This window comes from Anoplolepis gracilipes, chromosome 6, assembly GCF_047496725.1.
Source record: "Anoplolepis gracilipes chromosome 6, ASM4749672v1, whole genome shotgun sequence".
Lineage (NCBI taxonomy): Eukaryota > Metazoa > Arthropoda > Insecta > Hymenoptera > Formicidae > Anoplolepis > Anoplolepis gracilipes.
In genome coordinates, this window is record NC_132975.1 from 13,500,844 (window position 1) to 13,527,695 (window position 26,852).

General features: G+C 28.7%; 6 protein-coding genes across 10 annotated transcripts; 3 read left to right on the forward strand and 3 right to left on the reverse strand.

Moving 5' to 3' along the window:
* Positions 1 to 2,373: 2,373 nt before the first annotated feature.
* On the forward strand, positions 2,374 to 4,254 carry LOC140666928 (GPN-loop GTPase 2). The gene is made up of 7 exons (XM_072894480.1): positions 2,374 to 2,581; positions 2,672 to 2,779; positions 2,850 to 3,152; positions 3,224 to 3,429; positions 3,515 to 3,629; positions 3,717 to 3,912; positions 4,017 to 4,254. Exons 3-7 carry the CDS (start codon positions 3,032 to 3,034, stop codon positions 4,252 to 4,254), a joined length of 876 nt encoding a protein of 291 aa, XP_072750581.1. The 5' UTR covers positions 2,374 to 2,581; positions 2,672 to 2,779; positions 2,850 to 3,031.
* LOC140666927 (trafficking protein particle complex subunit 13) lies at positions 4,229 to 7,374 on the reverse strand. The gene is made up of 10 exons (XM_072894478.1): positions 7,172 to 7,374; positions 6,828 to 6,996; positions 6,641 to 6,725; positions 6,401 to 6,528; positions 6,202 to 6,319; positions 6,013 to 6,109; positions 5,716 to 5,942; positions 5,541 to 5,641; positions 5,319 to 5,466; positions 4,229 to 5,252 (listed from the first exon to the last, which is right to left on the reverse strand). The coding sequence occupies exons 1-10, from the start codon at positions 7,212 to 7,214 to the stop codon at positions 5,160 to 5,162; spliced, it is 1,209 nt and encodes a 402-aa protein (XP_072750579.1). The 5' UTR covers positions 7,215 to 7,374; the 3' UTR covers positions 4,229 to 5,159.
* Positions 7,375 to 8,172: 798 nt separating this feature from the next.
* On the forward strand, positions 8,173 to 10,385 carry LOC140666810 (erlin-1). Of its 3 annotated transcripts, none has more exons than XM_072894357.1 (5): positions 8,173 to 8,343; positions 8,668 to 8,791; positions 8,873 to 9,062; positions 9,172 to 9,430; positions 9,524 to 10,384. In XM_072894357.1, exons 2-5 carry the CDS (start codon positions 8,684 to 8,686, stop codon positions 9,948 to 9,950), a joined length of 984 nt encoding a protein of 327 aa, XP_072750458.1. In that variant the 5' UTR covers positions 8,173 to 8,343; positions 8,668 to 8,683; the 3' UTR covers positions 9,951 to 10,384. The 3 variants fall into 3 exon arrangements, with proteins under 3 accessions (XP_072750458.1, XP_072750459.1, XP_072750460.1); XM_072894358.1 differs by having other exon boundaries at positions 8,177 to 8,266; positions 9,524 to 10,385; XM_072894359.1 differs by having other exon boundaries at positions 8,221 to 8,242; positions 9,524 to 10,385.
* Positions 10,386 to 10,589: 204 nt separating this feature from the next.
* Positions 10,590 to 14,606, reverse strand: LOC140666808 (SET domain-containing protein SmydA-8). 2 transcript variants are annotated; one of them, XM_072894356.1, is made up of 7 exons: positions 14,124 to 14,606; positions 13,222 to 13,368; positions 12,731 to 12,958; positions 12,223 to 12,507; positions 11,746 to 12,033; positions 11,455 to 11,665; positions 10,590 to 11,373 (listed from the first exon to the last, which is right to left on the reverse strand). In XM_072894356.1, the coding sequence occupies exons 2-7, from the start codon at positions 13,258 to 13,260 to the stop codon at positions 11,072 to 11,074; spliced, it is 1,353 nt and encodes a 450-aa protein (XP_072750457.1). In that variant the 5' UTR covers positions 13,261 to 13,368; positions 14,124 to 14,606; the 3' UTR covers positions 10,590 to 11,071. The 2 variants fall into 2 exon arrangements, with proteins under 2 accessions (XP_072750457.1, XP_072750456.1); XM_072894355.1 differs by having other exon boundaries at positions 10,594 to 11,373; positions 13,170 to 13,368.
* Positions 14,607 to 15,043: 437 nt separating this feature from the next.
* Positions 15,044 to 19,989, reverse strand: LOC140666604 (SET domain-containing protein SmydA-8). 2 transcript variants are annotated; one of them, XM_072893954.1, is made up of 9 exons: positions 19,835 to 19,989; positions 19,662 to 19,732; positions 18,553 to 18,772; positions 18,047 to 18,294; positions 17,803 to 17,970; positions 17,254 to 17,480; positions 16,570 to 16,780; positions 15,432 to 15,577; positions 15,044 to 15,343 (listed from the first exon to the last, which is right to left on the reverse strand). In XM_072893954.1, the coding sequence occupies exons 1-9, from the start codon at positions 19,847 to 19,849 to the stop codon at positions 15,111 to 15,113; spliced, it is 1,539 nt and encodes a 512-aa protein (XP_072750055.1). In that variant the 5' UTR covers positions 19,850 to 19,989; the 3' UTR covers positions 15,044 to 15,110. The 2 variants fall into 2 exon arrangements, with proteins under 2 accessions (XP_072750055.1, XP_072750056.1); XM_072893955.1 differs by lacking the exon at positions 19,835 to 19,989 and having other exon boundaries at positions 19,597 to 19,733.
* A 935-nt stretch (positions 19,990 to 20,924) lies between these two features.
* On the forward strand, positions 20,925 to 26,555 carry LOC140666606 (voltage-dependent anion-selective channel). The gene is made up of 6 exons (XM_072893957.1): positions 20,925 to 21,081; positions 21,861 to 22,183; positions 22,268 to 22,389; positions 23,068 to 23,176; positions 23,400 to 23,608; positions 23,972 to 26,555. Exons 2-6 carry the CDS (start codon positions 21,864 to 21,866, stop codon positions 24,061 to 24,063), a joined length of 852 nt encoding a protein of 283 aa, XP_072750058.1. The 5' UTR covers positions 20,925 to 21,081; positions 21,861 to 21,863; the 3' UTR covers positions 24,064 to 26,555.
* The last annotated feature ends 297 nt before the right edge of the window (positions 26,556 to 26,852 follow it).

Genomic DNA, 26,852 nt, shown 5'->3' on the forward strand with positions numbered 1-26,852 from the left:
ATTTCGCCAAAAAGCTTTCTATCGCGTAATAGACACGTCATCGGTAAAGCGCGATGTGATAGCATGATGCGGAGAAAAAAACGGTACGATAGACCCTCTTACGTTAAGTTATATATATATATATATATATATATATATATATATATATATATATTACTTATATATATATTTCTAAATATATATATATATATATATATATATATATATATATATATTACTTATATATATATTTCTAAAAATATATATATATATATATATATATATATATATATATATTACTTATATATATATATAATTTTTTTTTTAAATATATATATATATATTATATATATATATATATTTTTTTTTAAATTATATATATATATATATATTATATATATATATATTTTTTTAATATTAAATATATATTGAATATATGAAAATAATTTAATATATATTTAATATACACAGCCACATATTTATATTACACACAACACACACACATAAACACATAAATACATACACTCTAATTAAATTTACGTATACGTTGCTTATTTATTAACTAACACAAAGATTTTTAGGTTTCTACATTCTTATATATAATATAGTTGTAATTAGACTGTGTATGTGCAACGGTGTCCCCCGCACACATTTGAAAGTGAGTTTGACATTCAGCATAATGTCTCTTGGCACGATTACCGCGGTAGATAACTCATGTCAATAAAATTGTATATTTAAAGATCCGATGAGATTTTATAGAAATTTTTTAAAAAATTTGACGACTTCTTGGAAAACGTGTGTAAACGATAAAAAAAGACCTATTTTTTTTCTTTTTTTTTTTTTTTTAACGGGGCCATTTGTGTAAGATTAGATTGACAGATTCGTTGCAATTATCAATGGAGGAGAATAAATTATACATTGAAATTGTTGTAATGTACCACTACTGTATATTGAGAGAGTGTTTCTTGTAAAAATTGTAAATAATTGGACGAAAACTGTACGTGTCTTCGCCATAGCGAGCGAAGCGCATGAGGATGGCTTATATAAATCTTTGAATTATCAATTGTACATAGAGATAAAGAGAGAAACCCCTTCTCTCCCTCCCTTCCCCTCTAGTTGTAAACGTAAGATTGCAACTATAGGTCTCTATAGAGAGAAAAATCCTTTTCTTAGCTTTAGAAGTTCAAGATAGACTGTGCGCGTACCTTCGATATTGTTTCTGTACTTATAAATATTCCGATTACAATTATACGATAATCATGAAACGATAAAAGCAGCGATTACGCAGGCATATACGATACGTGAACCCCGGTAGATCCAAATTCAACAGTAATTTTAGTTCTGTCTGGTACAGATTCCTTATATTTCAATAAAATCTCTACTTGAAGTCACGTTGTTTTTACATTCACTTAACTCTTCCTTACGAAACGCATTAATATCATATGTTATATAGTTATTAACATGGATTTAGTATTAAATTCTTCTGCAAAAAATTATAGTAACCATCGAATGAGTACTCGTGGAACAAGAAGTGAAAAATACATTCTTTTTCTCTATCTGAGTTTTAATTAATTGATTTATTGATAATAATATTTTTAAATACTAAATATAATATTTAAAAAATTCATATACCGAAATTAAAACTTTTTAAAAAGTTTAATAGAGTTACATCTTGTAATAAAGCTTTTCCTTTTCAATTAGCTTGAATTATATTAGAAGTGAAAAATTTAAATTTTTTTCTTGTGTAATTTATTTATAAAGTAGCTTTTTTATATGCTAACTATTATAAATTATAAACTAACTTTTTTATATGCTAGTACTTTGATATACAACGAATGAATAAAATATATCAAAAACTTTTTTTCGTTATCTTGCATTAATGAATGCACGTATATAAAATACATTTTGACTAAATAAATCTTATGATATAACTAATCAAGATTTATGACTATTTATTTATATAATCCACGGACCGAGACGAAAATTTTTGATATATCTTATCAATACTATTACGATCGCAAGTGACAAAACATACAAAAAATTAATTTACTTTAATATTATAAAAAAGTATATAATTTCATTTATATGACGTTACAATTAAAAAAACGAGATTTTTTGTAGAACTTTGGCAGATAAAAATAAAATTTTTTTAAATTTATGTGACTTAAAATTTTGATGATAATAATTTTCTCAGAAACTTTTAATCTTTGATAAAAGTTTATGTTCTTTTGGTATGATCTAATTGATATTTGATTATGTAACAAAATTATTGTAAACTTTAATAATTTTATTATTTTATAATTTTGTTCTAGTTTTGATATTCGATATATTTCTATATCGATATAAAAAAATTATCGATAATTTGATATCGAATAATGACAAATATACATATGCCTACACCCTACACAATCAAAGAGAGGTCTTTAATTGTCAGGTTCTGCAGATGGTTACCTCCAGTTATCTCTACTGCAATTGATATTTTGACTTGACAGTTGGCCCTATATAATCTTTATGTTAATTCATATGTTAGAAATATGACTGAACGTTCCTGTGGTATCATTACAGATGACCATCATACTGACATAGTTTTGAGATCTTACAGGTACTACAATATAACCTCTTTGTAATCTCTATGTATTTTTTTTTTTTTTTTCGAGAAAGCATTAGTTTACTACGTTATCTTTTCTTGTAGCAATCGGACGCTGTTGCTTGTAACGCATTTCAAAAAATTTGGAACGTTATTAATGATAAATCGTGAATCTTCTGTGAACGGTTATACAAGTGACGTATTCACAATAAAGTAAGTGATAATTACTGTAACAATTTAAAGCTGGGTATATATGGTACTTAAATCTAATTAAAATTTTCAGGACACTTTTTGGTAATGACAACAATGACATTCATGTAGCTGCCAGATACATAGCGCAAGAAATTAATATTGAAAAACCTTTATTGCTGTCAATAGCGTTAAAAGATTATAACGTGAAGACTTTAAAATCTATCGTTGCTGCTGTGAATCAAATAAAATCGCAGTAATAACAATCGAATCATTATGAGCTTAATTTTTGGGCAACTCGTTATTGGTCCACCTGGTAGTGGAAAAACAACATATTGTAATGCAATGTCCAAATTTTTGGAGTCTATTGGAAGAAAAGTAGCTATTATTAACATTGGTATGTATAAATATTATTTTAATTGTTTTTTTTTTTTTTATTAAATTAAATAAGCAATTTTTGCATTTTAGACCCAGCAAATGAAAACATGGAATATATTCCAACAATAGATATATCTGAATTGATTAAACACGACGATGTTATGACAGACTTTGCACTTGGACCAAACGGTGCTTTAGTTCATTGCATGGAATTTTTAGAAACCAATATACAGTGGCTTATCACAAAAATCTTGAATTTAAAGGACTACTATCTTATTTTTGATTGCCCAGGTCAAGTGAGTGTAACAATGATCTCTTAAATTACCTTCTGATAATGATACATTAATATACAAAAATAATATATTATAAAATATAATATAGGTCGAGTTATATACACATCATAAATCAGTGAGTCGGATAGCAGAAAAATTGAGCCAGAATTTAGTGAGATTATGTACTGTACATCTTGTAGATTCACATCATTGTAGCGATCCTGGTAATGCATTTATTTTAATTAAATAATTATATGAAATTATTAGTTTTACTGCTCATTTAATACAGTTGTATTTTATATCATTTGTAGGAAAATATTTATCTTCCCTGATTCTTTGCACAACAGTGATGTTACAAATAGGTTTGCCCCATGTAAATGTTATGACAAAATTTGACGAAATGAAAAAATTTAAAGATTGCCTAGCATTCAATATAGATTTTTATACAGAAGTACTTGATTTAAATTATCTCTTAGAACAACTGGATGAAGATCCCTTTACTGCAAAGTAAGTTAATTAAATTTAAATATATTATATTCAAATGCAAATGTGTTCCATTAATTCATAAAATATTTTGTGGCAAGTTTTTAAATACATGCAATGTTTTACAGGTACAAGAAACTTAACAAAGCGCTAGTATCAATAACGGAGGGCTATAGTCTCGTGAGTTTTATACCACTAGATGTTTCTAATAAAGCATTGTTGTTGCAAGTAAAAAACGCAGTGGATAAAGCTAGCGGATATGTTTTCGGTGGTAATGAGCCACGAGACATTCAAACATTACTTGCATGCGCGGTAGGAGCTGTTAATGAAAATGAAAGAATGTCAACACTGGATGGTTATTTATAAGCATTTCAGCATAACTCTAGTGTACATCAATATTACATTTGTTTTTACATAACTATTATGACAAAGTTTGTTTAATGAACAAAATTAGAAAGTTCAGAAATTGCCCAGCATTCAATATTATATACATTTTTGTACATACAAAGATACTAGATTTCAACTATATTTGTCAAAATAATAGAATAAAGATCTTTTTAATAAAGTAATATTTGTATTTATATTTGTATGTCATATTTAAATGCAAATTTTGAAATAAAGTTGAGTCTATTTTAATTCCTAGTGGTGGAATTATTTATACATGAATACCTCTATTGATAATCTCTAAAATTTAAATAAAATAATTAAAGAGTAGAATTTGCATTATCTCTAATAAACATATCACATAAACACATCTCTAATAAAATTCATAAAATTTTAAATACGGAATTAAATTCAATATTTTAAAAAAACCTAACCTGAATATTTATATCTTTAATATCATTGACAATTAATTTTAAAAGAAATAAAAATAAAAAAAATAATAAAAAAATGGGAATAATAGTTCAAATTAATTCAATTATGTAACCTTGTAATAAAAATCGATAAATATATTTTTTGTTAATTAAATTTAATAAAAGAAAAATAAGTAATGTAATAAAAATTAAAATTAATGTAGAATCATGAAAAAATTATAATATGAATTTTGTAATATTAATGATAAAATACTTATTAAAAAAAAAAACAAAACTTTATTTTTCGGATTTATGTTCTTTGCACTTTATCTACTCTATTACAAATTAAATGTTAATTTAATTGAAATAATTGTAATTTTTTAAATTGAAATAATTGTATTCATGATAAATTTGTAAACTAATTCGTGAATGCTATCTAAAATCCATAAGAAAGTGTTCTTATTGCGTGCATATATTTCAGTCCAACTGATTGACAAAAATTTGTGCTAGATCATCGTAGTCATATACTCTTTTTAAAAATGTATCTGTTAATTTTAATCCAGAGATAGTCTGTAAAAAATGTATTCTTTAGTAATATGTTAATATTATTCGTTATCATATAATTAAATGACTCACAATAATGCCGGTATTCAACATAATCAAACAGAGAGGTATGTCCATAGAAACCCCAGGTTTCAAAGTGCCAATCATTGTATTCGATATCCCACACCAAGCTATGGAATCATTAGACTCTAAGCTTAATAGCAATTCCATACTTCTTTCTCTATATATATAACAAAAAAAACCATAATTCATAATAATATATCATGTATATTATTTTTTTTATATCATACTTACGATGTATTTATTATATGACATGTGCAATTGACTGGCTCTTCAAGATATACCTTCAAAGGTATGTCCTTCATAATGACTCTCAGATCTCCGTATTCAGGTGCCTGAAATAATGCAATTTTGTATATATATTTATATACATATAATTGTGTACTTATCGATGAATAATGTAACATACCATTCTCTGCAACTGACTCGTTTGCAATCTTCCTCTTTCTCCCAAATTACTCCTCCACACAATATCCAATTTGCCAATATTTGTGGCATTTTGCATCATTTTTGGATCTTTCATTAAGCTTAACTGTGGTTTTAAACAATACAAATATTGTCTACTACAATTTGTATCTAGTAGATTTACGTTTCCATAAATAGACTCCCCTTCATCGTTTGTATTTAGTGTAGTTACTAAAATGCAATATATATAAAAAATATAACCTTTAATCAATTATAATAATTTTAATCAGCAACAACTTACCGCTAAATAAGTGAGATGATTCAAGAGCAACTTTTTCTAAACAAATTGGCCCAGCTGTTAGATTTTGTATTTGTGCCTCGAGATATACTTCATCTGACTTTAAAAAATATTATTGTGAAAACATATTAATAGAATAACAATTTGTATGAGAACATGTAATTGCAGTACAATTAAATATTGAAATATTACCTCTGCATTATAAAATTTCGTCTTTACATCCAGTGGTTTAACTACCTGGAATTTAAAATATTTTCTAAATGATAGTGGAGGTCCAATTTGATTTGTATAAGACACTTCACAAACCAATCTGGAAATGTAAGAAAGAATGTATTTTCCATTTGAACTTAAAAAAGAATGAATCGTTATAAGAATTTACAAATATCCTTACATATGTGTACCTATTTCCTTAACCTCGTGATGAATAACTTCATCTACTGTACTATCAGGTGCTAATTCTTTTCCTTCTAGATTATTACTAGAGAGAGAAATAGTTTGTGTGCTTGTTTGTAAGTCTGCCTATGAAATAAATTACAAAAATAAGACATTTGGAAATATAAAAATTTGACATAATAAAAAAAAAGTAATTGTTATCTTGAAATATCCCCCAGTCTATTATTTTGTAACTCACTTTTACGGTAACATTTTTTACTACTTGATTACTGCCATTATGTACACATAGGTAGCTGGAAAATATCTCTCCCAAGTATATATTCCTAAAATAAAACATAAATATTATTCGAGTAATATTATAGAACTCCTTTGAAATATTTTTTTCTAAATATAAAGAGAAATATTTTCAAACTAAAGATACATACCCAAAACTTTGAGGTAGCACCATAAATTGCCCTATAGCAAGCGCTTCCATGCCTTGCAATGCTGTACAATCGCTCTTGAGTTCATTGTTCAGTGTATTACTTGGCAAGTCTGTTGAATCACACGTGACCACCATAGGACTTGCCAAGGTAGGTCGTGTTAATCTCATCACTGTAAGAATAGTTTATTCGTAGTCTCTTTATGAATATAATTCTTTTCACTTTCTTTATACCAGGATATTTAATTAAATAATTATATATATAGAAATAATTATTCGATTTAAATAATACAATCTGAAAGATTGCAAAAGTGTGATGTAAATTTTTATTATTTAGCAATATATTACCTTTCAATGCCAATAAATGCTCGCTCTTCGTTTTAGCTTCCATTTTTCAAATAAACCTAGTGTAAATTGTAATGTAAAATGACTGTAAATTAAAACATCGTTAAAGTATGTCAAAGTTACTTATGTTGTATATACATCGCTGTCAAATTCATCTCAGAAGTCACTATCTTGAACCTCTTTATCTTACGTCCAAACGTCAACCCATGGAATCGATTCAAAACGATTAATCGAAATGATCGAAAATCTAATCGATACGTGATTCAAATACCATCTTGAAAAGAATTTTCGTTTCTATATGATACATATCTATAAAAATTATTAAAATGGCTAAAAAGATATGAGATTATTCAGATATTATGTACCTTCGTTATATCTGTAACATTAATTCCTCATCGGGTCATTCATGACACATATCTAGAGAAGTAAGTTTTGTGCAATAATTGAAATAAAATATTTCAATGCATACATTATTGTGTACAAAAATATGCACACATATATAAATAAATTTTAGTTAAGTTAGTTAGTTTAAAAATATTTTTCTCTCTCTTTTTAATAATCGAAAAAAATATCTTTAAAAAAATGCTATATACATAAGAAATTAAAATTGATTATAAAATTTTAAACTGGGAAATACAAGCAAAGAAATTTTGCTGCGAATTAAAATAATTAATTCATCTGTATAATTATTTTATATAGATATAATTTTATTTTGCGTTATAAAAAAAAAAAGAAAAATATTGTAAATAAATAAAAATTAAATTTAATGAATGAATATAAAACTAACATAAAACGTTTTGTTTTAAAAAATTGAGATAGGCACACAGTTTCCATATCGTTCTCGATAAATCATATTTTATCCAAAGTCGATATATTTTTATCGAAAGGAGAGATTAAAATGGCTGTGTTCCAAAATTCACTGCTAGTACTGTCAGCATATCTCCATCCTTGTTGTTCACTGAATACTAGACAAAGATGACAACATGCTGACAGTACTGGGTACTGGCAGTGAATTTTGGAACACAACCAAAGAAACGCCATGGATACTAGATGAGATTGAGGAATCTATTTCACATAAATATGAATTTAATCGACTAGGTTGTAACTTCTAATTATAATCACACATCTGTTAATTACTTATTTGTAATACACAATTTTCGGCCTCTAAGTTAAAGGTACCATCGTTCATACATTAAACACCGTGTGTACATTTATTCCCGAAATAACCTCTCTACATCGTATTCTAAATTATGGGAATAGGACCAGCATCCGCAGTTGATTTGCTAATTATGCGCTATATAATCACCGTTTTATATTCATACATTACGTAACTATCGCTTCGAGTTAAATGCGATACTATTATTTCAAGCTATTTGAATTTCGTGTGACTCACTCCCTATATTTTGAATATACTGTATACATGTATATATATGGCTGAGCATCTCTTATGTATATACATCTCCTGAGATTTATAACTGTTTCATATATCTTTGTTTTAGCTTATAAACGACAGTTATGTTTGATCAAAGAATCATAGCAATCTGTTTCCTCGTGTGTTTTATAATAGTATTTAACTTTTCCCTTCATCGTATCGAAGAGGGTCATGTGGGGGTGTACTTCCGGGTAAGTTATTTTAAATAAATTCTCTTTATATTTAAGAATCTCATTACTCTTTATTCATTATATTTTCTAAATGTTCATCAGGGTGGCGCGCTGTTACCCCAAGTAAGTAATCCAGGTTTTCATATGATGATACCATTGTTGACCACATATCGTGCGGTTCAAGTAACTCTACAGACAGATGAAGTGAAAAATGTGCCATGCGGAACCAGCGGTGGTGTAATGATTTACTTTGATCGTATAGAAGTTGTGAATATATTAGATGCAAATAGTGGTAAGTTTCTGAGTGGTTTGTTCTTCAAATTTTTTTCAGGAAATATATTAATGTATTAGTCTACATTTGTACTTTATATATACTTTAATATATGCATTTTTTTTTGCAGTTTACAATATGGTGAGAAATTTTACAGCAGATTATGATCGCACGCTAATTTTTAATAAAGTGCATCATGAATTAAATCAGTTTTGTTCTGTACATACATTACATGAAGTGTACATTGATTTATTCGATCAAATTGATGAAAATTTAAAAACTGCACTTCAAAGGGACTTGAATGAATTAGCACCTGGCCTCAATATACAAGCTGTAAGAGTAACAAAACCAAAAATTCCTGAAACAATTAGAAAAAATTATGAATTAATGTAAGTGATTATTCTGTTAATTTTTTTTAATTTCAAATGTTCTTTTATATACTTTTTTTATGTTTATTTTAATTTTTTATATTATCTATTCAGGGAAGGAGAAAAAACAAAGCTATTAATATCTACGCAACATCAGAAAGTAGTTGAGAAAGATGCCGAGACTGATCGCAAGAAGGCTGTTATCGAAGCTGAGAAGGAAGCACAGGTCGCAAAGATTCAGTATAATCAAAAAATTATGGAGAAAGAGTCTTTGCAACAAATAGCTGCGATAGAGGACGAGATGCATTTAGCGAGACAAAAGAGCCGTTCGGATGCCGAATTTTACCAAATAAAAATGCAAGCCGAGGCGAATAAAGTACTTTTATCTAAGGAATTCTTAGAGCTCAAGAAATACGACGCATTGGCACGCAACGCGAAAATATATTACGGGCAAGACATTCCAAAAATGTTCGCGTATGGTGGTTGCTTGAATGAACCCAGTGTCGATTCCAGTACAAATATCGAAGAGAAACAATTGTGAGAACCGGATAATGCTGTAATTCATATCTTACTTTCTTAGTTATTAATATACGGAATGAAATGAATTGATCTTATTTTCTCAAACCAATATTCTGATGTGAGTTCTATAAAACGACTTTTTAATCTATATGTATAAAGCATACAGCATGCATAATTCTATGAATCCGGAGTGTTACTTAATTTCTTTAAATTGTGTGTGAAATTAAAAATTTGTATGAATATATTTATTAAATTCGTACAAAGATTCAGTATGAATATATATAATCTACTCTTTTCATTCTATTTATTTATTATATTATTTAGAGTAGTAATAGAAGAAAACAGTTTCCAAAAATACAAGACAATACAGCATTATGTAATAATTATATAATTATAATTATAATAAATATTATATAATTATAATCATTATAATAGTAAATTATGATTATTATATGCGTAGAGAAATCAGGTCGGAATAAAAAAGAAAAAAAAGGAAACTGTTTAATTACAATTTTTTTGCAATTTTGCAGATTTGTTTTTATTAAGTAATGTAATTTTTTTATATTTATAAAACTGTAAATATTTTTTTTTCAAATATATATTCATATTCTTTTATAAAGATATGTATAATTGATAAAACTTGCATCTTTATTTTGAAATGTGCGTGTATTACTTAAAATGTAATAAATCGTTATAATTTTGTTCTAATTTTTTTACTTTTTAACATTATTAGAAGAACAAGTTATATATAAAAAAAATATATTAGTTGTATATAAAAGTTATTTATAACACACAAGATTGTTTATTAATGTTTAAAGATTAATGCTCTTTGTATGCTCGTTTGCATTGATAAAAATTATATGTAGTTTGTTCAATTCCTTATTCATTATTGGAAAAAATATATCAAAATTACTTTTTCATTACAAACGTGTAACACCGTTATTTCGCAATCCTAATAATTGGAGAATATAAAGAAACAATATATCACAAATCCAAGATAATACAAATTTCTTGTTTATCATCTACAATGTAGTGATGTGATAATAATTGTTTTTAGCGCGTTGCTGCTGTTTGAAAAAAAAGAAAAAAAATGATAATAATGTTCCATATATTATAACTATACAAATTTAAAAAAAGTTGGTGTCACTTGATTTTTTTGCGCTGTTCTTTTGCTTTACGTGCATGGACTTTTGACTTTTCCGGCGGTAAAGATTTTATGTCACTTATATTTTGATTTAGCGTACGTAATTCCTCGAGCGCTCTTTTAGCTAATTTTCCTTCCGGAGTCGTCATCGGTTCTAAAAGGAGCATAGTCAGAGCTTTCTTCAAAATATCTCGGGCCTCTTCTAGTTGGCAAAGCAATTGCGTCGACGAGATCTCACACGCGGAATAGAATTGATTCGCCAATATTATCATAGGCAAATGTATTTCATATAACATTATACCTGAAATCGATATTGGTAATAATAATGACAAATACTCTTTCTCTCTTATATTATTTTACACTATATGAATAACGTATATACCCTTTGAACGTGATATGCCTGGCTCTACTATGTCTAAAACATCGTAGACTTCTTTGCACGTATCCAACATCTTCTGTATAATCTTTCTCCGAGGATTGAGAGACGTTATCTCTCTTCTACACACTGTCAATAATTTCTGTTTTAACGATAGCATGAGGAAATGATTCGTATGCAATGATCGGGATAATTTTTTAAGCAAATTATCAATAGTCTGAAAAATATTAGATCATTGCAAATAAGAAATTGAAAATAATGTATAATATGTCTAATTTTACGTCTCTTTATATTAACCTTTACGTCAATATCCTCGCATTCATCGACAAGTGTTTTGCATATGTTCAACGTAGTTCTGATAAGACGGCCGCTGTAAGCTTTTTTGCACATATGGCACTGCCACCGACTCTCTTGTTCGTACGGCGCGATGACAGATGTGTCTCGCATTCCCACGAATCCTTCTTTGCAGCGTGGACATAGCACGCTGCTCAAATGCGATTGCAATTCGTAAGGATCCTCGCACAATGGACACTCGCATTCAAAATACTTTTCCTTTCGAAGATGCTCTCTTCTCTCGGCTGTACCCTGATTGTGATATAAAATCAAAATTATTCTAATGTTGTAGCACGTCCTCAATGATGACGACTTTTAGAAACAGCAAAAGAATCGAGAAAACTACATATTGCTAAAAAAGATCATTTAATTGAATTATTAGATAATATTGGCGCGATATTCGGAGAAAACTCAAGGTATTAATTTATGTCATTGACTGACCAGTAGTGATGAGGTATAATTGAAAAGAATAGGTTCATCCTGCTTGATTGGGACACTCGCGTAAACGATCAGTTGAAAATTGTCATCCACGGTAAGATAAGTGTTACTTCTGCAATCGTGAGCCATGAGGATTGCCTCGATGTACAAACCGCGAAGAAGAAGACCATCCAGGACGCCAGGTGATCGCAACTCAAAGGTATTCACGTCCAAAATGCCGCATAATTTTTGCATCAATTCTGCACTCGGTGGCTCAGTCTTATCAGGTATGCGAAGCTTTTGAATTACCTACACATATACATATAAAAAGAAGTAGGTCAGCTAAATAACAGCGAAATATCTTTGATTTAATAAACAAAAAAAACACTTTAAAAAAATGAAAAAACTCTTCAACAAAAAATATTTCGAGGATAATATTTACGATAATAATTTCTCTATTTCTTTCCTGCGTAGAGAGTAGATTAAAATATTGTGTGTTTAACACATATAATTTGATTTACACGATACTCACATCTACAACATCGATCTCTTTTTCTTTCCAGACGGGCGTGCCAATCCTTTTATCTAGATGAGCCTCCATTTGATTTATCTTCTCCCATATAGTCGGATTTCTATATTTTGTTAGCCATAGTCGCAAAGCCAGTAAAATTTTTGTTACGTCAATTTCAGTTTCCTCCAACAATTCTCGATTGTCTTTAAATATTTGACATTCGTCACTTGTATGATGATTCGTTCGAACCTTTAAAAAATAGGAAAAAATTAAAAGCGCTATTAAAATTATAAGTAACGCGTAGCGGTTCTCAAACGTTTTCTTACATATTTCTTAAACAAACAAAGTACGCAACCACTAATTTTTCGCGAACTATCTTTCATAAGTAAGCGCGAAGGGTTTTTTCTCTTGCTTTTTTTCAAGAATAAGACTCTGAGAACCGCTAATTGTAATTGGTTACCTCGCACGCAACGCTACACAGTGGTGCAAAGTTACATCTGGAACAAGCATACCGATTTTCTGCGCCGATTTTTGGTAACGAGCGCAAACATGCAAAACAAAAACAGTAATCCTTCTTATATGTCATCGGCCCAACTGCGATCGGTTCCTCTCGAATTATGACCTCTCTAGGCGCTACATTTTTAGCTGCTACAAGATACCTGAAATAAAAATACAAAATATATAATAATTTTCAATCAAATTTAATAAATACATTAAATATGTTCATGTATGTTTTCTTCTTTTTAAATAATCTTTGTCATTATACATATACAAGAAAAAAAATAATAAGAAGCATAAATGAAAACTAAGAATAATTTTTGCATTTAAAAAAAATATAATTATATAAAATATACTCTACAATCTAATTTCTATGATCTAATTACAATTTTATTTTTAAAAAATGCAAAAATTATTTTTCTAATTTTTTTTCTATTATTCTTCTTACTTTTTTATAAAAAGTAAAACATTTTTTAATACTCTTCTTATATTTTTATTATTTTTTTACATAAACGAATAGAATACATATATAAGAAAAAGAGAACATATATGGACATGATCCATATGTGTAATTATATATATATATATATTACTTATACAATAAGATTATATATGAACTTTTTTCCCGGATACAAACAATAATGTATAATTTTGTTTAAAAGAATGTAAAATTTACTTTTCAAAAGGAAACAAATCGTACAACTCTATTATTTTTTTCTAATTTCATTTCTTTCTCATTAAAACTTTAATAATTAGAGTGATTTTACTAAATAAAAATGAATGAATAAAACGCATATAAATAAGAACATAATATTTGTCAAGTAAACACACTCTATTACTTTGATTAGGCAATAACTATACTAAGTATGTACAGAAAGATGAATCGATCAATATGTTAAATTGTATGATTATGTACCTTCCAAGTTTTTTCGAGTGCGCGATCTTATACTTCGGGGGGACAGGCGCCATAATATCTATTAAGAGATTAACTTCCTTCGAATTTGTGCGAAACTGGCACCGGTAACTGGTATTTGTTGGAAGCGAGCACAGTAACATGAACCGGCGTACACACGCAACAAGCTGTATTATTAGACACCGTATGACATTGCGCGCAATCCGCAAAGCTGATGCAGAGTTGAATAAAGTACGCACGTCACATTTAGTAGTTACAACTTAAACATAATTAGCATCGATCTTTAGATGTACTTTTAACCTGATACATTCGGATTTAACTGTACGATTAAATGTATTATCAAACAGTAAAAAAAGAGATATATCGCGTATCTCAAGATATCTCGCTAAAAAAATATATATAATATTTTTACGATATCTCTCATAAAGAGGAGAGAAAACTATCTAGAGAAAGAGAGAGAAAGAGAATGCTTTTGAAATACATTAATGTAATCATCACTATATATATATATATATATATATATATATATATATATATAGTGTCATTGATTATGTATTAATGTGTCTCAAAAGCATTCTCTTTCTCTCTCTTTAGATAGTCCTCTTTCTTTTTTATGCGAGATATCGCAAAATATATATTATAGAAAAATATATATTATATATATTTTTCTGGCGAGATATCTTGACGAGATATGCGTTACATCTCTTCTTTTACTCCTTGATAATATATTTAATCACGCATTTTCATTTTTACAATACAATTTTTCTCATTAGTTATCTATGTACAAATTCTTATAGACCAAACAAAAATATTTTTAGTGTAATTTTCTCTCCATAATGCTCTATAAAAACTCTATTTATTGATTAACAAATAATATGTTGCTAAGTTTAATTAGTATCTTTTGATAATAAGAAACAAGATGATTGAAATATAATGAAGTATTTATTAATGTAAACCTCTCTTCACAAATAAGAGATCTTTACGATAAATTTATAAATTATTTATAGATTGTTCCAGTTGAACAAGACTCTCTCTCGCGACAAGCCCTATTTGTCCCTCGGCTGTCTCCGGTGGCTCGAATGTTAATATTGCAACAGCTTCTTTTAAAATAATCGCAGCTTCTGTCATTTTAGACTTTACTCCATCCTCGTCAATGACACCAGCATTCCATTGACCTTTCGCTAGGAAGATTAGCGGCGCATGCAACTCGTATAACGTCATACCTGTCAAAAAGGCGATAAAATTATTTTCATGTGTCTTTTATATGTTTCGCAATCGAAAAGAGAATGTATCTATATAAGAATCACGTACCTCTTATACGTGAGTATCCAGGTTCTACAACATTTAATACTTGCAGCAATAAACGGCATAAATCAACTTTGTGTTCTAGTACAACATCTGGCAAATCGTCCAGCAAGTATTCATCAATTCGACCATACATTTGGGTTAATGAGTGTCTAAGAAAAAGAGAAACATATAATATTCTATGATTTAGAATTTTCAACATAGTGTAAAGTATAAAAAACAAATATATATATATATATGTGTGTGTGTGTGTGTGTGTGTGTGTGTGTGTGTGTGTGTGTGTGTGTGTGTGTGTGTGTGTGTGTGTGTGTATGTGTGTGGGTGTGTGGGTGTGTGTGGGTGTGTGTCTACTCGGAGAAAAAGATCCACATATAATCAAATGTAAATATATATAATTATATATAAATATATTTTTTCTCTTGTATATATAATTTCTGTCTGCATACAGGAAAAATAGTAAAAGAAGAATAATTTTAGTTTTCTTTTCTTTTTTTAGAAAAAATGAAACACTTGAAGAAATGAGAAAAACAATTGCTCATATACAAATTATATGAAAGTGTATACATATACAGGGTGTTTCACATTTCTTCTGCCAAACTATGCTAATATGTTTTACAAGTAGAAATAGGAAAAAAATGTTATATAAACATAAGCTTTACAAATGCTTTATTAAAAAGTTATAACAAAAATGAAATAAATTGACTTGTTTTTACTATTAATACGGTATTCTTACGAGCAGTAAACACAAATCAAAACAGATTAAAGATCGTCGTTGTGTTTACTGTTATTGTGTTTACTGTTTGGCAATGTCAAACATCATTGCATCTTCTGTTTTCTATTATTAGTATCTAGTATTAGTAATTTCTATTATTATTATTTGTATATCTTTCTCAGTGAGTTATATCATCAGTAGAATTATATAAAAAAAATTCCATGATTTTCTTTTCGTATGATGAATTCGCAGATATGATTATTTTTTTCGTTTCTTTAAGTTTTATTTTTCTAAAAAAGAACAATACAGAAATTGTTCTTTTTATTATTATTCCTTTACGTACAGAGATTTTAGACAGAGATTATATAGAAGGAAAGAAATGTATGGATATATTTTATATTATATATATTTTATGTTGCGACTTTATCATACCTTAATATTGTAAGAAAGGCATGACGAGGATGTAAAACTGATTGATATTTTTTCATAACGGTCTCTCTTGCATAAATCGCATCGGTTCCGTCAGCTCCACTGAGAGCTTCAGCGGCGTCCACTTCCGCTTGAATAATTTGAAGAATTTTTCGCACTGCTTGTCCGTTAGTGGAAAAATCGCAATGCGTACAGTTCCATGTACTTTTTGAATCTGAAAAATATCGTTTGTAAAAGGCATCCAGAATCTAGATATCGTATTGCATATATTATATAATCATTTATTTTCTCAGAGAGCAATATATGTATATTTTATATTTTATATATTTTATATTCTTAATAAATTTAAAGCCGCTGTTAACGTAGAAAATATTACATTCCAAGAAATACAATGTCAATGAGAGAGAGCTCAATTTTTCAATATGTGTAAGAAAGAATTTTGTCAATTTTTATTTTATTTATTCGTGATTAAATATTTATATTGATTGTTATATATACACGTACGATTACATATCGGAATTCATAAAATTCTACCGATTTTCAATTTTTAATTTATGCTTGATCACTATAATTTAAAAGTAAAAGATATAAAATATAAGAAATACTTTTAATGCATGTATACATATATGTATATATATATATATATATATACACACACACACACAATATATATTTATATTGTGATACCTAGAGAATCCAACGGTAAGATAATTCCGTTGTCGCACTTGTTGCATTTAAGAGAGGACATATGAGTGCTCAATTCCGTGGGATCTGAACATCGCGGGCACGCGCATGCAAAGTGTTTGCTCTCAAGTAGGTGTTCCCTCCGTAGCATTGTCGGGAGTAACGAGTGCGTGTAACTCCCGTAAAGTTCACCGCCCGTAGGAATCTTAAGCGTGGTACGCAGACGTATCCTGTAGACGCGCAAAAATCGCGTGTATTATAATTACTGGCTTTCATATATAATACACGAGCGTATCCTCATTAGCATAATAAACCTCGTGAGATTTCCTGGGGATCGTGCACGGTGTACGAATTAATTGAGGAAGAAGGATGCGTGAACGTAATAATAAATAAATGAGAAGATTGTTATGAGAAAGATCACGTTAAATTAAATTATATCGTTGAATTAAAAACATTTTGTCGCTCTAATTAATGCTACTTGCAGTCTATCACGCGACAAGTTTTACAATCTTATTATCTCTCGTAAGTAACAATTACCACGAATCAAATTACCTGTAATCGATAGGCGATATACTGTGAGACGTGTTTGAGACACACGAATGATTCATCAAAGCAACGATTGGATAAAGACCTCGTGCTGTGAATCCCTTGGTCGTTCGGACTTCGAATGTGTTAATATCTAAAATCCCGCACGCTGTTTGTATGCATTCTTCCGAAAATCTGCCGGGAAAAAAATTCGCTTTAAGATTCTGCGCCAAATAATTATACATGTATGTATGTCGAAATATATGTATACCTATCGAGCTTGAGTCGTTTTCTCAGATAATCCACGATGTTGACGTGATCCGACTTCCACTGCATTTTTTCACACCTTATCTTATTATGCGCCTCCATGTCTTTCACTTCCTCGTTCCACCTCTTGACGTTCCTCTCAGATTCCAACAATAGTCTTAATGGCGTTATACACTCTAATTGCGGAACACCATCATCCTCATTCAACAGCACTGCGTCCACGTTAAATTTTTCATTTGCCTGCATAAATATCTATCGAAAAAGATTGATTCTTAAATATATGTAAAAACACAATTTTGAGGAAACAGACAATTATTGCAAAACATCTTAAGTTCATGTTTTTGAAAAAAATTAAATGCAATGATCACAATAGCTTTATAAACCTGAAAAAATATATATTCTTAAATTTATAATATAATCTCTCTTTGTGCATTTAAAAATACAGAACTAATCGCAGAATTTATATAATAATTATTTGGAAACAAGTTTTTTGAAAATTGTCGCACTCACTGGGCACTCATAATCTTTATGTTGCGGAGAGTTTTCGCACTCTTGATTGCAAACGGGCCATCCGCACTTGGAGCAGAGCGGTTTGTTATCCGGACTAGGCGGCCACGGTGTATAGCAAGAAAGACACAAGGGGTAAGTGCATGCCTTTGGCCCGACGACGAAAGGTGCTTCCGTTACGATTTCTTCGCCAGCTTGCAGTTCTCTACTCGCGACCATGTACCTGAGAAAACATTTTATGTGATTATTGTCTGTGTATATGCTAATTAGAATACGTTTGATTAAAATAATCACGTATACTCCAATCGCTGAAAATAATCTCTTTTCATATGTTGAAGCAATTTTAATTTATTTTACTTTATGGTTTATTGAAATAAATCTTTAATTTATATATTGCCTGACTTTTAATGTTGCACTTTCATATGCTGCATTTTTTAAAATTGTTTTTTTACTTTTACGTAATTCTATATCTTTTATGTATGTAGTAATTACAAGCTTGAAACTCATTTTTCAATTTTATTACTGTGTGACTCACGTGTATATATATATATATATATATATATATATATATATATACACAGGGCATCCGGTAATTGGTGAAAACCCTGTTAATGATAGATTTTTGAAATCATTTGGAGTCGATTTTTCTTCAGTGAAAATATCAAGGCATCAATAATTTCCGAGTTATAAGCGATTGAAAAAAGGCACTTTTCGTAAATTAAACTTTTTGAAATTAAAAAAATTACCAAAACTACATTTTTCAGTTAAATTTCGATAAGTTTACTCTAATAGAATTTTAATTTAAGGCTTAATAACAAAGATATATAATGATAAAAATTGGAAACTTGCACAAAATGATGCATCTCTTGATATATGATTGTATATATATATATATATATATATATATATATATATATATATATATATATATATATATATTATACCATAATTTATTTTAATTACAATTTTATGTTATAACTTTGTAATTAACTTTTTGTAAATGTTTAATTATTAAGTGCGTTTAATGCAGTTTCATCAAGAAATTACTTCTCCTGGTATATGTTACTCGTAGATTTCCGATCGTCCGATTTCGTTTTATCAGCTCCACTCACCTACCAACTTGATCATTATGAAGCACCTTGTATGCTCGTGACGTAGATCCTTCCGCGGATACGTCATCTTCCTGAAACATTGCGGAAATGCGAATAAATAATATAACCAAATTATTCAAAGCGTATCGAGTTTTCTCACGCGCGAATAAATAATAAAATTATTGATGACGTACCGTTTTTTGCGACATTTCGATGAGTTCGATGGAAAAAAAGGATCGAGCGCTCTTTCTCGAATGCTTTTTTTTTTTTTTAATTTCTTATCAATAAACGATGACGATGCTGATCGAATAAGGCTTGTTTTTGGACTGAGTCAAAGCTCGCGCTTGTCGTGCGTTTTATATCTTCTGCTTAGTAAAAATATCGCGCATAAACCCTGCCAATGACATATATATATATATATAAGTTAAATTATATACCGGAGATTTGTGCCGGCTTCGGACACGGACACGGACACGTTATGATCAGAATTTTCCTTGTTGCAGTTGACCATGCTATTTTTGGAACTCTAAACGCGTATACGGCAGAGAATAGTGGGAGCTTTTGAATCTTTCCAAAAGCTTCCACTCCATTTATCTAGCCTGCGGTCCGAAATGCGCTTTTACATGCGTTCACAGTGCTGGACATCTATAGTTAACTTTACATATATTATAGATTGTCAACACTGTGAGCATATTTCGGAGTGCTACATCTATCGTGTACTTGTATGATACGTCATGCGGATTTTTCTTTATTGTTCCATTAATTTTTTAATTGCGAAATGATTCCTTCACTCCTCTATTTTTATATATTCATCTTTATATCCGGAAAAATATTGTATTCATATAATATACATATAATTATTTATATATTTTATTATATGAACTTTTATCCCCGGAATATATTTACATATTTATATGACAATTATACAGGGTATCCGGTAACAGCCTGTACATGAGCAGTGTCTTTCCGGACAATTAAATTGTAAATTGAGAATTGTTCGACATATTAGAAATATATATTAAAAGGAGGAAGTTTGATGTGAAATACCTCTTGTTTTCTTTTTGCCACGAATTTCTTGCTCGCGACAATCGAATCTTCGGGGAGGGGGAATTGATCAAAATATTTGTACTATCGGTTCGAATCGTACCAAACATAAATCATTTGAAGCTCGAAACGTTACTCTATACTCCGAGTATACAATTCGACCGTAGAATTTGAATTTTTTTCTCCAAACACACGGTGAGACGCGTGCCGCGTCAGTTGCGCAGAAATAGGTCGGTCGGAGCGTGTATTTATCTGCGCATTAGCGCGCATGCGCGACAACGACCCTGGGGTCGTGGTTCTCTTTCCGCTGCCTGCTCTCCGCTCTCCGTCGCTTCTCACGTCTCTGCGTCTCGAAGAGTTGCGTATTTTTTCGCTTCGTATCCACTAACGTAAAACTGTAAGTATAACATTGTCGCCGATATTACGTACTATCGAGCCACGTGTATCGCGTTCTCGTAAAATCCAAATTCAATTCTAATTGTTGGACACAAGGGAAGCGGGTTTCGTTCTCACAGTAAACCGGCAAGGGAACCACGATTTTGCAATGTCGTCTGCCCGTGACCGTTGGTTCTTCTCTCGATTCGTCACGAGCAAAGATTTAATATTTTTGCAAAACATTGTGCGTTACATCGAACGAGAAACGATTATTTCTTGACGTAAGGCGATTTATAGAACAACTTTTAAGTCAGTATCTTAAACAGCCGCGATACAAGTTGTGCAAATTCTGCCTTATGTAATACCTCATAGGACAGGTCAATACCATTCTGTTCATGTAACGTATATCGCGATAAAAATGATCACGTACGTAATGATATATCATTGTGGATTTGTTTGCATTGAGCTTTCTGTGACAGTATATTTATCAATTTTTTTTTAATCACATCTTTTTTTTGAAATCTTAAAGTATACAGCTGAATATGTGTTTTAATTATTATACATACGTTCTCTCTACGTTATATTTTATTTCATTCATTTAGATTAATGTACACCTATATAATTATAAAGTAGAGAGAGAGTGGATTGTTGGCATATATCTTGGATTAAATTTAGCTGCTGTTTTATTATAGACTATTGTTTGCGCTTCTTTGAACTGCCTTGGTCTAAATTTACTTGCATTGATAGATTGATGATAATGAATCTTTAAATAAAAATCTGTATTGTTTTGTATTATTGCAGAACATGTCTCCTCCAACATATAACGATCTGGGAAAGAGCGCTCGTGATGTATTTAGTCAAGGCTATCATTTTGGTCTCTTTAAACTGGATGTAAAAACTAAGACCAATTCTGATGTAGAATTCTGTTGCGGCGGTATATCTAATCAGGATACAGGAAAGGTATTTGGTAACTTAGAAACCAAATATAAGCTCAAGGAATATGGGTTAACGTTCAGTGAGAAGTGGAACACTGATAATACTCTTGCGACTGATGTCTCCATTGCTAATAAATTGCTCAATGGTCTCACGCTTGGTTACAGCTGTACCTTCTCTCCACAAACTGGGTAAGATATTTTACGTATTGTTGCAAAATTAATTAATTTATAATTTTTAATAACAATAATATTTCAAATCTTTCATTTTTATAGCTCCAAAACTGGAAAGTTGAAGACAACGTACAAACATGAATATGTGTCCTTAACTTCTGATTTTGATCTTAGCCTGTCTGCTGCACCTCTAATTAATGCTTCCGCTGTCGTAGGTTATCAAGGTAAATTTTTAGATACATCTCTTAAAGCACTTTTCATTTTTCACTGACATCATATTGAATTATGATGAAAATTGTGTAAAATACATTGAAATAAATTACATTTCATCATCATTTGCATTTCAATCAAAGATTTGCCTTTCAATTTATGTGGATTAAATAACTGTGTCTAAGTTTTGATCTATTGTCATAAAGTTTATTTTCACTAAAATTGAACATATGCAGATTAAATTATATGTACAGGCAAGATAATAAAAAGCAGAATTTTTTAGGTATATTGTACTAATTTATAATATTTACAAATACTAATGTTGAATACAAGTGACAATATAAGAAGAAATTAACTTATTTCAGTGTATTTTGAAAGAAAAAAAATTGACATCTCTCATTTCTGAAATAATTAAATATTTAATACAGTAAGAGAAATAGGAACTTTAACAATGTATTAGAACTTAATGAAATTAAGTATTTGTATAATTTTTTGCAAAATTGTTGAAAAAATATTTTTAATTTAGATCTTTAATTTCTCTATATATGTGTGTGCCATTCCTTTGTCTCAAATATATATTTCCCTATTTTGAATATATGGAATATTCTATAATATATAAAAGTAAACTGCCTATGATGTATAATATATTACATGAAGGTGTTTATAGATCCACATATTACTGTATTTTGTAGGCTGGCTTGCTGGTTGCCAAATAGGATTTGACTCACAAAGAACCAAACTTACAAGGAATAACATTACTCTTGGCCGTATTGCATCAGACTTTGCTCTTCATACTACTCTGTAAATATAATTTGCAATAATAAGAGATGCAATATCACTAAACAATTCTTGAGCGACTTTTATGTAGAGAATATTTAATGAATATTTAATTGCTGATTCTTTATTGTGATTGGTTTCTACACTTAGATGCAACGAAGATCTAAATGTAAGAACCAATCACAATAAAGAATCACTAAGCATTCACTGATTTGCTTTCTGCTGAACACAGCCAATGTATTTTTAGGGATAATGGTCAAGATTTCAGTAGCTCCATTTATCATAAGATAAAACCAGACTTAGAGGGAGGTCTTAGTTTGGCATGGAATTCTAATAGTAAAGTAACAGATTTTGCCATTGCAGCAAAATATAATCTTGACAGTGATGCTAGCGTTAGAGCAAAAGTGAATTCTAATCTTCAAATAGGTTTGGGATATCAACAGAAATTGCGGGAGGGTGAGTAATATTTTTTTTAAGTTACTTGCACTAAAGTAATAAAAAAAGTAAATTAATTAAAATTTTTTTTGCAAGTGCAAAATGCAATGTAAGAAATTTTGTGTAATTTTATTTAATAAATTCAGAATACTTGCAAACTATATAAATTCAAATATTTGCTATGTCATTGTATAGAAGTTTAATGAAAGAAAGTAAACACATTTTTCATATCTGCTATTAGTAAATCCATTAATAATTTGTACTTGCTGAGTCATAATATAAATACAGAATAATCTTGCAGAATAAAAACTTCGACTTATATATACAGTGTATAAAAATCTATGGTTAATACACATTGTTAAATAATTGCATATCTGTTTACAGGTGTAACCTTGACACTTTCCTCAAATATTGATGGAAAAAATTTTGGATCTGGTGGCCACAAATATGGTGTTTCATTAGACCTTCAGGCTTAAATACATATTATTACAAAGTAAATCTTACTATAAAGAAGTAAAAAAATTTATCGCATATAAATAAATATTTTATGACCATTGTGTCAAAATTGGCGTGGCAGTACATGCTTCAAATAAAGTATTACTTGTAATGTAAAGATAGGTTGATTCTTGAATAATTGCCGCAAAATATCATGCATTATTTCAGATTAGTTGAAAGAAACATTAGTCTATATTATACACAATTATTATCGTAGAACGATAACTTGATCGATGAATATAAAGTCACAATTATGCAGATTAGAAAAGTTTGTACTGTTAGTCCTATTTAGTCCCTACAATACTTTACACGTGCAGCTTGTTAGTTCCTAAAATAATCCTTTTCATAAAGATATAAAAAAGTCAAGGAATACACAGTGACATTTTTTAATCTATAAATATTAGCATTTTGAAAACTTGAATTAAAAAAAATGTTCTTTTTGGATTAAAGGATTCCAATGAGGATCTATATATAGATAGATAAATAGATAGATCAAAGAAATTAAAAAATCATACATTTTTTTTAAATAGAATGAAATTTTTAAGTTTCTTGTCTCTTATAAATTTTGTGTACTTTTTAAAAATAAAAGTAAAAATTTATAGAATGCTAAATATCATAAGAACAAAATATTAAGGTATATATATCTGAAAACTAATATTTTTTTTAATATTTAACTTTTTTAAATGTTAAACTTTTTTAAGTAATATTAAGCATTTAAGTAATATTTTTTTTTATTTGACTCTAATTTTATTATATACAAGAGTAATAATTTAGAAAAAAATTTTTATTCTAAATTTCTTTGATGCTCCCATTTAGCAAATCTTATTCTATATATTCCAAAGTTATTTTTGAAGTTCTTAAAAGAAAGTTTTTTAATTCAACATAATTTTCGAAATATAAACATTTACAGATTAAAATTGATCACTTTGTATATCAGAATTGTATTAAAAGGAAAATAACGTAATAGTACGAAAAGTAGTAAAAAATTGTTTTATTTCAATAAAAAAAATGTGTAAAAAGAAATGTGTGTGTGTGTGTGTGTGTATACACACACACACACACACACACACATTGCTTTTTGTATACACACATGTACAAGATATATCAGATATTTTTCAGCCAGTGCATTTTACGAGTAAAAATGAGAATATATAAATGGAAGAAAAGCCTATAAAATATTTTTTTACAAAAGTTTTAACAAAAAATAACACTTGTTTTTATATGTAGAATTTAAAAGAATGTCAATACACGATATTTATCTAATCTGTTTACGCGAGATTATAGATGTAATTTTATTAATCAATTGTATTATTTTATTTAAAATGTTGACCGTTTATATCACAATATAAGACAATAAGGAATTGAATTTATTATACAATTCCGTGTCGTAGTTTTTATTACGGTTGATATTTTTAATAGTAATTATATATATATATATATATATATATATAATTGAGCAATAAAAGTTACGTGAATCTGCTTTATGAATTTCATTTCGAGTGAGATGCAATTCATATAAACAGATTAAGTAAATATTTTTCATCATAATAAAAACAGATTTATTTTTAAAAAAATTGCATATTTTAGTTGTAACTTCTAATAATAAAGCAATTACAGGCTTATATATAACGTTATTTCTTAACAAAACAATTATAGATTTTTTTGTTATTTTAACTCGTAGAACATACTGGCATGATTTGAAAAATCCGATAATAAACTCTGTATACATAAATATATAAAATTTTTGTTTATTTACTTTGTGATAAATATTCATAAAAGAGTGATATTATATTGAAAATGTCATTATTCTTTCATGCTATCATAAATCAAATCAATAGATATTGATCCTGCACGAATATTATAATTTTGAAGTATACAATAAAAAATATCTTTAATAAGAATTATATATTGTTTCAATCAAGTATCAATTTATATCAATTTGCTTGATTGATTAAATGTATATAAATTCAATCAATTATTTATCACTGCAGATTATGAATTTTATCTTTTGCTGGATAGGACCAGATTAAAATGTATGACATTACATGCATATTTGTAAGCAATCAAATAGTCTTAACACAATGTGATTGATAGTAAATGTGTATTTTTTTTTTTTTTAATATTGTCACTTATATAAAAATGTATGATGCCTTCTAATTCGTATAAATAATAATGCAATTATATATATACTTGTACAGATTATAAATTATTAGAAACTATTTGTTATTCTTTTATTGCAAGAACGAAATGTTTCGATTTTCTGTTTCTTATATAAAGGGGAATACTGCCAGTTTGGTTAAATTACAATATTTGCCTTAGATATTACCAAACCATATTCCTGTTTATAAAATGGTTCAATCACACATGTAACAAGCAATGGTCATATCTTTAAAAAACACAATAATGGCATAGCTGTATGTAATTCCACTGCTTTATTTTATATAGAAAATAATAATTGTGAATTAAAAATATATATGTAGCTGTTATTCTTCTCAACATATAAATATCGATTATTTGTGTTTCGTGAGAAAAGAACATTATACGAAATGTAAATGTGATTTATTTACAAGAATTTACATTATTTTTTATCATATACAATGATTTTATCTGAATTGGCTGCAAATGAAACATTTTTTAAACTATTTTTTTTTTTTGATAAATTTAAATTTATTTGTGTTGTGTATGATGAATTTTATATTGATCTTTTATTATTATTATTTTCCATTTAATAATAATTATAAATAAGCATTACGAAATACTGGAACATCTC

Coding starts and splice junctions, on each gene's coding strand:
- LOC140666928 (XM_072894480.1), top strand. CDS start 3,032: ATGAGCTTAATTTTTGGGCAACTCGTTATTGGTCCACCTGGTAGTGGA. Junction 3,153..3,223: donor AGTAGCTATTATTAACATTG/GTATGTATAAAT, acceptor TTTGCATTTTAG/ACCCAGCAAATGAAAACATG. Junction 3,913..4,016: donor GAAGATCCCTTTACTGCAAA/GTAAGTTAATTA, acceptor AATGTTTTACAG/GTACAAGAAACTTAACAAAG.
- LOC140666927 (XM_072894478.1), bottom strand. CDS start 7,214: ATGGAAGCTAAAACGAAGAGCGAGCATTTATTGGCATTGAAAG. Junction 6,726..6,827: donor GTGCTACCTCAAAGTTTTGG/GTATGTATCTTT, acceptor GTTTTATTTTAG/GAATATATACTTGGGAGAGA. Junction 6,110..6,201: donor CGAAATTTTATAATGCAGAG/GTAATATTTCAA, acceptor TATTTTTTAAAG/TCAGATGAAGTATATCTCGA.
- LOC140666810 (XM_072894357.1), top strand. CDS start 8,684: ATGTTTGATCAAAGAATCATAGCAATCTGTTTCCTCGTGTGTTTTATA. Junction 8,792..8,872: donor ATGTGGGGGTGTACTTCCGG/GTAAGTTATTTT, acceptor AATGTTCATCAG/GGTGGCGCGCTGTTACCCCA. Junction 9,431..9,523: donor AGAAAAAATTATGAATTAAT/GTAAGTGATTAT, acceptor TTATCTATTCAG/GGAAGGAGAAAAAACAAAGC.
- LOC140666808 (XM_072894355.1), bottom strand. CDS start 14,263: ATGTTACTGTGCTCGCTTCCAACAAATACCAGTTACCGGTGCCAGTTT. Junction 13,369..14,123: donor CACTCGAAAAAACTTGGAAG/GTACATAATCAT, acceptor TTTTTATTTCAG/GTATCTTGTAGCAGCTAAAA. Junction 12,508..12,730: donor AAGAGATCGATGTTGTAGAT/GTGAGTATCGTG, acceptor GTATATGTGTAG/GTAATTCAAAAGCTTCGCAT.
- LOC140666604 (XM_072893954.1), bottom strand. Junction 17,971..18,046: donor AAACGACTCAAGCTCGATAG/GTATACATATAT, acceptor TTTTCCCGGCAG/ATTTTCGGAAGAATGCATAC. Junction 15,344..15,431: donor TGGATACTCACGTATAAGAG/GTACGTGATTCT, acceptor CCTTTTTGACAG/GTATGACGTTATACGAGTTG.
- LOC140666606 (XM_072893957.1), top strand. CDS start 21,864: ATGTCTCCTCCAACATATAACGATCTGGGAAAGAGCGCTCGTGATGTA. Junction 22,184..22,267: donor ACCTTCTCTCCACAAACTGG/GTAAGATATTTT, acceptor TCATTTTTATAG/CTCCAAAACTGGAAAGTTGA. Junction 23,609..23,971: donor TCAACAGAAATTGCGGGAGG/GTGAGTAATATT, acceptor ATCTGTTTACAG/GTGTAACCTTGACACTTTCC.